Raw genomic sequence first — 9,597 nt, 5'->3', positions numbered from 1 at the left:
CAAAAAAAAAAACAAGAAAAAAATCGCCCTTAGCATGTTAGTAGTAGGTGTGCGAAATTTCGCTGCAAAGCGAATTCAAGTTTCTGCTTTGCTTTTAACTATCGTTTCATAACCAACAAAATAATAAAATATAAATAACGTATATCGGAAGAGTGTTTTGTGTGTTCGCTATAAACCTTAAGATCCCTAATGTAAATAATTGACTGAATTAACTGTAAAAATAAAAACTAAATGAAATAAAAAAATTAATATTTAAAATAAAAAAAGATGACCTCTGAACTATTTTATTCATTCATTGATTTCTAAATTGCCCTAAATATAATAGAGGTATGTACTTTAATTAAATGTTTTTCGCTGTAGTGTTATTTGTTAAAAACAAAAAAAAAAAAACAAAAAAACGTTATTTTGTTGGTTATTTTTTTAATATATTAACTCATTTTAGTAAATTAATTAATTAATTAATAAATTTATTAAAGCTGCTTGCACTCGTGTTCGTTAACAAAATTATTGTAATTAATATGAATTTTGTTTGTTTGTTTGCTGTCGTTTTTTTATTTTCTTTTTTTTTTTTTTTTTTGTTTCATTAATTAAAATGTTTTTAATGAATTTTTTTTTGTATTTTTAATTTTTAACTTTCAGTTTGTAGATCGTTTTGGTGATCCTGGCTATTTTGCTAACTTTAAAGGCGGTAATGCAATGACTGTGGCCTAACATAACAACAACAAGCAGTTATTTGCTGAACTCTTTTTACGTATTTTTCCATTTCGATTTATTATCATTATTAACATAAATTTTTGAAACTTTTCGATTCGAGATTTTGAATTTTTTGTATTTAAAATCAATTCACTACGTGCTTTGGTTGATCGTAGAACGATTAAACTAAATCCTCATTAAATTGTATTGCATTACGCACAATTTATTAGCTTTATTTATTTGCATTGCATTGTTCGATTAATTGATTGAGCAAAAATGAAAAAATGTTTATTTTTTTTTTCATTTTTCATTGAAATGAATGTTCAATTGCATTAAATTTAAACATGTATTCGAAATCATTATGGTATCATTTTAATTATTAATTGCTTTAGTAGATACAGTATGTATGTATGTATGTATGTATGTATGAAATATATATATGAATGTATATGAAAATGTGGTCAAAATAAAATAAAGTATAAACGTTAAAAGGAGTTTTTAATTATTTAAGCCATGACCTTGAAAATTAAGGTGGGTGGCCGACTAGGTAAAGAGTTTCGACTAACAAACTCAAAGGTCTTGGGTCTTGGATTCAAATGCGATAGAGCTTTAAAAAAAGTCGATAGGCTCAGCTACTCTACAGCTTTAAGGCTTTAGCCTTAGAATTTAATATTATGCAGGAGGATATATACGAATCTTAAAAGGGAGTATCTACATAATAAGATTAATATTATAAGATTTATCAGAATTTTGAAGAATTAGATTTCGCTAAAGCGGTTTGCTAAACGCATAGCGTATTAGGTAAGTGGTCTTCACGGCTTTGCTGCCGTGTTGTATGTACCCCTTTGGTGAAATCGCTCATAATCCTTTCGCATTAAATTGTGTAATCCACTGCGTCATTCACTGTATAAGGTGTGACACATCGTCTTGTTGAAACTACTGAATTGAAAGAAATTGGGTTATCCTGTTGCGATGGTGAACACCATTTCGAGAAGGAACAGTGCAATGGCACCAAGCATACAACACGTTCTGGATGCATCGTTCTTGCTCAACAATCGTTCGTGGATTTTCTGAGTCTTAAATGCGAAGAAGCCATCAATATAAATCGCTTCATCATCAAATAAATTGGAGCCTTTCCTTGGATCTAAAATGCGGTAATGTTATCAAAGCTTAGGCAAACTTACTCTCGTATTAACCAGCTAAAGGTAAGAGGCATGTTCGAACGCAACAGAAAAAAAATTATTCGATCTTACACACTGCCAGTTGCAACTCAATGGCCAATTGTGCCAGTGAGATATCCAGAAAGACTTGAGATAGGCTCATATTTTAATATACTGATCGATCCAGACTCACTTTCTGAATCGATTTAAGCTTGTCTGTCTGTCTGCACACTCACTCATTCTTGATGAAATTTGGTGCACCGACGTGTTTTCGCAAAAGCGGTAGGGCTATTGATAGTGGTTCGGATCGAAGTCTGATATAGGATATTTTATGGCGGGCCGCGGTCCTGTTCACATGTTAATTAAATGTATTGTAACGTCTATGTAAGGTGGGGTGATGTGATCACTAGACAAAATGCCTCAAGCGAATAGAAATTCTTTTAAAAGAAAGATTGCGTAAATTATATAAAACAAGTAAGATGTGAGGCACGATCCACTTTTAAACGCAATGCATCACTTGCAGTTATCCACTTTTGAAAGGCGCAAGGCACATGCTCGAGAAAATGATGCGATTGGGGTCAAAACATCTCGGAGTACCAAATTTCATCGAAATATACCAAAAATTGCGTTTGACTATTAGAAAACAAGATAGACAGACAGACGGACAGCCAAGGTTGAGTCGATGCAAAAAGTGATTCCAAATCAAACGATGTAATAAAATGCTGATCTATCTCAACTCCTTCTGAGTGTTGCATACACATGTGCAAACTTGATATAGCCTTGAACTATATGTGGTGTAGGGTGTAAAAATATTGATTTGATATTTGTATCTATGAAACGAAATTTTCAAGTAGCCTTGGATTTTGTGGCTATAGCGAATGTGTTTTGCAGTGCATGTAAATGTTTTTTTCTACATGACATGACATTAAAGTTTTTTCTGGGTATGTGTACAATATTGGCCAGGATTTAATTGCGTTCCCCAATCTTGGCAGAAAACGACGGGAGTAAGCTTTCATTTTCCAAGCGAATCGACTATCATTAGTAACTTAATCGCCACATATTATACCAACGTAAAAATTTATCATCAGAATTTTGATTTTCATTGAGTAATCGAAGAAAACAGTTTTGTATTATTTTGCAGGACATTTTCCTTGGTCGAACGTTGTTGACTTCTGACAAACTTTAACCTAATTTGATATTCGCGTATTAATGGATTCCGACGAAGATTCTTTTGCAATGGATAATGTGGATTCAGGTAACGTGTCATCGGGTGACGATAATGATGATGATTTTGCATTGGAAGTTGATATGCCGTCGTCGCACGAATGCCAGACCGAAGCGGAAGAATATCAATATGAGGTTTTGACGACAGAAGAAATCGTACAACACCAGCGTGAGACCATCGATGAAGTTAATAACGTTCTAAAGTTATCGTCGACCATAACACGTATATTATTGAATCACTTTAAATGGGATAAAGAAACACTTTTGGAGAAATATTTTGATAGTAATATGGAGGAGTTTTTTAAACGTGCTCATGTCATAAATCCATTCAATAAAAAGCCGTCTAATATCAATCGGCAAAAGGATTCCAATAATCATACGGCTGAAGAATGTAAAATTTGTTTCTCCCATTTGTCCGCGGACTCAATGACTGGTTTAGAGTGCGGTCATCGATTTTGTTTGACCTGTTGGTGCGAGTATCTAACAACGAAAATAATTACCGAAGGATTAGGTCAGTCGATATCGTGTGCCGCACACGGATGTGATATTTTAGTCGATGACGTCACTGTTACTAAATTGGTACACGATCCCCGTGTTCGTATAAAGTATCAGCAATTGATTACCAATAGCTTTGTCGAATGCAATCAATTGTTGCGCTGGTGTCCGTCCGTTGATTGCACTTACGCCATTAAAGTTGCTCACGTCGAACCGCGTCCAGTGCGCTGCAACTGCGGCCACGAGTTTTGTTTCGTTTGCGGCGAAAATTGGCACGATCCTGTTAAATGCCTTTGGTTAAAGAAGTGGATTAAAAAATGTGATGACGATTCCGAGACTAGTAATTGGATAGCGGCCAATACCAAGGAATGTCCCAAATGCAATGTAACAATCGAAAAGGACGGCGGCTGCAATCATATGGTGTGTAAAAATCAAAATTGTAAACATGATTTTTGTTGGGTATGCTTGGGCTCGTGGGAACCGCACGGTTCATCGTGGTACAATTGCAATAGATACGACGAAGACGAAGCCAAAGCAGCTAGAGGTGCACAAGAGAAACTACGTTCATCGTTGTCAAGGTATCTCCATTACTATAACCGTTACATGAATCATATGCAATCGTTAAAATTTGAAAATAAATTATACGCTTCGGTCAAACATAAAATGGAGGAAATGCAACAGCACAATATGTCATGGATTGAAGTGCAATTTTTAAAAAAAGCCGTAGATATATTATGCCAATGCCGTCAGACTCTTATGTACACTTATGTGTTTGCTTATTATTTAAAGAAGAACAATCAATCGATGATATTTGAGGATAATCAAAAGGATTTAGAATCTGCAACCGAGAAATTATCCGAATATTTGGAACGTGACATAACGTCAGAGAACTTGGCCGATATCAAGCAAAAAGTTCAAGATAAATATCGATATTGCGAGAAACGTCGTAATGTTCTATTGGATCATGTGCATGAGGGCTATGAAAAGGATTGGTGGGAATATCTAGAATGACCATCGTCTTTCGATTAACATAATTGAAGTAGAAATGACAAGAATCATAAAAAACAAATGAAAACAAATCAATACAAACTCTGTGACATCCCTACTACTTATATATATATATATATATATATATATATATATATATACAAATGCACATTAACATATTTTTACGTTTATGAATGTGTATACGACCGAAACGGAAAAATACAAAACAATAATAAAATCTAATCGCATCTTATACATTAATTTACCTCCCCGCTAGCTTTATTTGGAAAACCTGAGCATGGATTACGGATTTATTGAAATTCCAAGGAATATATTCTTCATTGCCCAACAACAAAAACGCCATTTTTTATCGTAAAATTAGATCTATTATTACGCAAAAATAATACTACAAATGATACTACAACTCAGCAGTAAGGGTCATGTCCTGGAAGTATCAGTACAAACAGATTAATTGCCCCTTAAAAATATCATAAATAATAGAGAGAAAAAAAGAACTTGCGACAGCAGAGCAACAAATTTGTTTAGGACAAAATTGAGCCACGTCACAATTCATACCAATTCACAAAGCATCTGAAATCGGTTCACGTATAAAAACAGATCGATTGAATCCATTCTTCCATTCCCTAATTTTGGCTCATCCCTCCTCAATGAGAAACTTACGATAGGAACTTAAATCCTTCCTGTCTAATATAGATTAAATATATTATTATTATTATTATTATTATTAAATTTCTTTGTTAACATCATGGAAGAGGTAAAAATAGATATGACTCCCGATACACTACTGCACAAAATTCTACTCAACCGTATCGGGGACTATGCAAGCAATAGAGCAACTTGTATACTTACGACTAATTAATTTAATTTTTATTTCAATTTTAATAAGAAGAAGAATGTCATTGAAACTAAAGAAATATAATTTCTTTTCGTATATATTTCTCATTTAGATGATTTTCATATATTTTTACATGCATTAGCCGTTGAATGTTATCTTCATATAGAGTTTAATTTATTTTATAAATGTTTGTAGTTTTTAATAATAGCTGTCGTTATTACATACATATTGACAACGATTTCCAATTGTTCGATTAAGTCATTTTTAATAAATTTTAAATATACTAAAGTAGAGAGCAACAACAATAATATTGTATAGCATTCTTTTTTTTTTATTTCGCTTTAATAAATGGATTCCTGAGCTTTGAATTGCAAGTGAGGTATATAGAATCTAAGCAAATGTGAGCATATTTGAATAAAATCGGTGGTAAGTAAAGAACACGTTTACATTTTGTTTTCTGATTTTGCACATTGAGCGCAATATTTATATAATTTATATAATTATATCAATTATTTATAAGTTTTTTTTTTTTTTTCTTTAGTTTATTGGTAAGGGTGTGGCTTCAGGAGCTGGCAATTTTTCCCAGCTGGGCTCAATGCCCCATATTTCACGGGCATACTCAGCAATAGTTCGATCTGAAGAGAATTTACCACAAGATGCGATATTATTCACAACCATCTCGAGCCATTTAGCTTGATTCTGAAATAGTTGTAGATTATGGTTAATAAAGCTCTTGTAAATCTTAAGGCATCACTTGATCGCTTAACACGGTACTTGTAAAGCGCGGTTTCGAAAAGACACGGCACGCATATTTTTCGATCTATATTATATCTCAGTTTAAATTTTATGACATTTCAGTCTAACACTGGCTTTATCACAAACTCAAGCAAGATATCTTTAAATATTATCCGTTGGTTTTTTAAATTTTCAATTTAATGCAGTTAATATGCATGTCTCTTACTCTTACACTTTTTTTCTGAGACACGCCCACTTTGGTATTTGTGGATGTGGCATATCAACTTTCACAGACACCCATCAATTTCACGTGTGAATTTTGTGAATCGTTGCAGTTGCAGAACTGAAATTTAGCGCAAACATTCCCTGACCGGTTAAGAATAAGTAGTTAAAAAACGGATATGATCTGTTCACATACGCATCCACAGTGTAGAGAAAATTAAATCAACCTTGAAACACGTCGAAAATTTTTTTTTCTAAAATTTTCATCGTTTCGATCTTGTAAAAAAAAAGTGATACCCAAATCTACAAAAAGGGTCACCATCGGTTTATTAGTATGTCCACAGTTAACGATAAAATTTTCATACCAACTTATTTCCAATATATTGTAAAGCACAAAGGCCTAGATTCTAGTATTAATAATTGCGGATGGGCTAGGCCGATCGGAAATATTATTGGATTGAACGCGACACTGATCCATATCGGAAATGTTTCTACGAGATCGAAGCTTATACACGAAAGTATGAAAAAATTCATTCCTAATTTAATTGAACCTGAATGGAGAAAGTGCTAAGAGTTTTTCGAAGTTATATATTCAGGGGATTGACAGTTATAGATGAAAGCTTAAAAAAATTGTCGGTGTTTTTTGCGGTTGTTTTAGTTTTTTCTGCAATGTAAGGGCATATATAAACAGACCATGCCCATTTCCAATTGATTAGGAAATATTTGCGACAAATTTCAGCTTCCTATCTTTATTTGCGCAACTGCAACGATGCACCAAATTTACCCGTCAAACTGGCGGGTTTCGATTAAAATAAAGTATATAGATAACGTCGGTAAATCTAGTGTTAAATAAAAAAAAAATAGAAAAACTTTCTTGCAGTACGGTTTCGATACAAGCACGGTACGAGTTAATCGTGTTAAGCGGCCGGCGCCTGTATATAATAAGGAAATACCTCATAAGTTTGCGAAACTAAATCTTGTGCCTTAATATACGATTCGAAATCGGCCAAAAGTAAATAATGATCGTATTTCAATAATATGTCAGCGATATTTGTAAATTCATTGGGATTTGCCGGGCTAAAGAAGCCGCCAGCAATTTGATCGACACATTGTTTAGTTTCAGGATTTTTATTGTAGTATTCATAGGCGTTGTAACCTTTCTTCTTTAAAGCTTCCACTTCTTCTACAGTCATACCGAAAATAAATATATTTTCACGGCCCATCTCTTCGGCCATTTCGACATTGGCACCGTCCAAGGTTCCGATTGTGAGAGCACCATTCAACATAAATTTCATATTTCCAGTACCGGAAGCTTCAGGCCTGCCGTTGAAATTTGTTCAGATAGATCGGCAGCCGGCATAATTTTTTCGGCTAACGACACTCGATAATTCTCTAAGAAAATCACTTTCAATTTATCGCCAACAATGGGATCATTATTGATTACGTTGGCCACCGCACAAATTAATTTAATGATTTGTTTCGCTATATAGTACCCGGGTGCCGCCTTGCCGCCAATCATTATCGTACGTGGTATAAATTTGGCGGTAGGATCTTTTTTAATGCGATTGTATAGCGTTATGATATGCAAGCAGTTCAGTAACTGACGCTTATATTCATGAATACGTTTGACTTGTATATCAAACAGGGAAGCGGGATTGACTTTTACGCCATAGTCTTTTTCTAAAATTTGCGCTAATTTTAATTTGTTCTCTTGTTTAACGCGGGCCAGGTTCCTATGAAAATTCGAATCTTTGGCCCATTTTTTCAAGGCTAACAATTGATCCAAATGCACAGGCCATTCGTTACCGATTTTTTCGCAAATCAAATCAGATAGGCCAGGATTGCAAAGCAATAGCCAACGTCGTGGTGTAATGCCATTTGTTTTGTTTTGGAACTTATGCGGTTCCATTTCGTAGAATAAATGAAACAAATCATCTTTGAGAATTTGTGAATGTATGGCCGCCACACCGTTTACAGCATGCGAACCCACAATTGACAGATGAGCCATATTAATACGCTTCTCACCGTCCTCTTCAACCAATGACATGCGTCGCAAACGGTCCAAGTCATTTGGATACAATTTCTTTACATTCTCCAAATGTAAGAAATTAATATGATAAATAATTTGCAAGTGACGTGGTAAAATCGCTTCCAACATGGAAACGGGCCAACGTTCCAAAGCCTCAGGAAGAATCGTATGATTGGTATAAGCACAAGTGCGAACGGTTATATTCCAAGCTTTGTTCCAATCCAAATGCTCTTCGTCTACCAAGATGCGCATCAGCTCTGGTATGGCTAACGAGGGATGCGTATCATTCAATTGAATGGCCACCTTACTAGGGAATTGTTCAAAATCAGTGCGTACCGCATCCCGACAACCAAATTTTGATGCCTTATACCGCCTAATGATGTCTTGTAAAGTAGCCGCCACCATAAAATATTCCTGTTTCAAGCGTAATTCTTTGCCCTCGAAGAAGTTATCATTGGGGTATAAGACTCGCGAAATATTTTCAGCCAAATTACGATCCAATACCGCTTGAATGTAGTCGCCATCATTGACTATAAGGAATAAGAACACAATATCTATTATTATTAATTTATTATAGCGCCCCTCTTCTTACTTACAAAATTTCAAATTAAAATCAATGGGTGATTTGGCAGACCATAGACGTAAAGTGTTGACGACATTGTTATCGTAGCCGGGTATTGGATTATCGTATGGCATGGCATAAATCACCTGAGCGTCGACCCATTTTTTACCTTCTGCCGTGTCAATCACTCGACCATAAAACTTCACCGGTAACATATATTCGGGGCGTGCTTTCTCCCAGGGATTACCAAAACGTAGCCAATCATCAGGCTCTTCAACTTGTTCACCATTACGAATTTTCTGTGCAAATATGCCGTATTCGTAACGAATTCCATACCCGTAAGCAGCCAATCCTAACGTAGCCATGGAATCAAGGAAACAAGCAGCCAACCGACCCAAGCCTCCGTTGCCCAAGCCGGCGTCTTCTTCCAATTCTTCAAGATTTTCAATATCTAAACCTAGCTGATACATGGCCTCTTCGCATTCGCTTTGAATGCCCAAATTGATCATCGTGTTCTGCAGCGAACGCCCCATATAATACTCCAGCGACAAATAATAGACGCGCTACAAATTAAAAAAATTAAAAAAAAAAACGAATTAAAAGCACAGATTACATAAAATTTATAAACGATGAA

At 34.9% G+C, this 9,597-nt stretch overlaps 3 protein-coding genes across 5 annotated transcripts in view; 2 read left to right on the top strand and 1 right to left on the bottom strand.

Moving 5' to 3' along the window:
• Positions 1-1,087, top strand: part of LOC119634050 (NF-kappa-B inhibitor cactus) — a 41,955-nt gene extending 40,868 nt beyond the window's left edge. For all 3 annotated transcript variants that reach the window (XM_038027965.1, XM_038027964.1, XM_038027963.1), the window contains exon 7: positions 640-1,087. In XM_038027965.1, coding sequence (XP_037883893.1) covers positions 640-711 — 72 coding nt within the window. In that variant the 3' untranslated portion in view covers positions 712-1,087. The remainder of the gene's footprint in view (positions 1-639) is intronic.
• Positions 1,088-2,555: 1,468 nt separating this feature from the next.
• On the top strand, positions 2,556-4,635 carry LOC119634006 (E3 ubiquitin-protein ligase ariadne-1-like). Its single transcript, XM_038027906.1, has one exon. It carries the CDS (start codon positions 3,063-3,065, stop codon positions 4,581-4,583), a length of 1,521 nt encoding a protein of 506 aa, XP_037883834.1. The 5' UTR covers positions 2,556-3,062; the 3' UTR covers positions 4,584-4,635.
• A 1,299-nt stretch (positions 4,636-5,934) lies between these two features.
• Positions 5,935-9,597, bottom strand: part of LOC119633712 (glycogen phosphorylase) — an 18,472-nt gene continuing 14,809 nt past the window's right edge. Inside the window, 4 exon segments of the mRNA XM_038027405.1 lie at positions 5,935-6,114; positions 7,326-7,690; positions 7,693-8,931; positions 8,998-9,526. Coding sequence (XP_037883333.1) covers positions 5,953-6,114; positions 7,326-7,690; positions 7,693-8,931; positions 8,998-9,526 — 2,295 coding nt within the window. The 3' untranslated portion in view covers positions 5,935-5,952.

Source organism: Glossina fuscipes, unplaced genomic scaffold (assembly GCF_014805625.2).
Source record: "Glossina fuscipes isolate IAEA_lab_2018 unplaced genomic scaffold, Yale_Gfus_2 2, whole genome shotgun sequence".
NCBI lineage: Eukaryota > Metazoa > Arthropoda > Insecta > Diptera > Glossinidae > Glossina > Glossina fuscipes.
This window is presented reverse-complemented; position numbering and strand designations above follow the sequence as displayed.

Coding starts and splice junctions, on each gene's coding strand:
- LOC119634006 (XM_038027906.1), top strand. CDS start 3,063: ATGGATTCCGACGAAGATTCTTTTGCAATGGATAATGTGGATTCAGGT.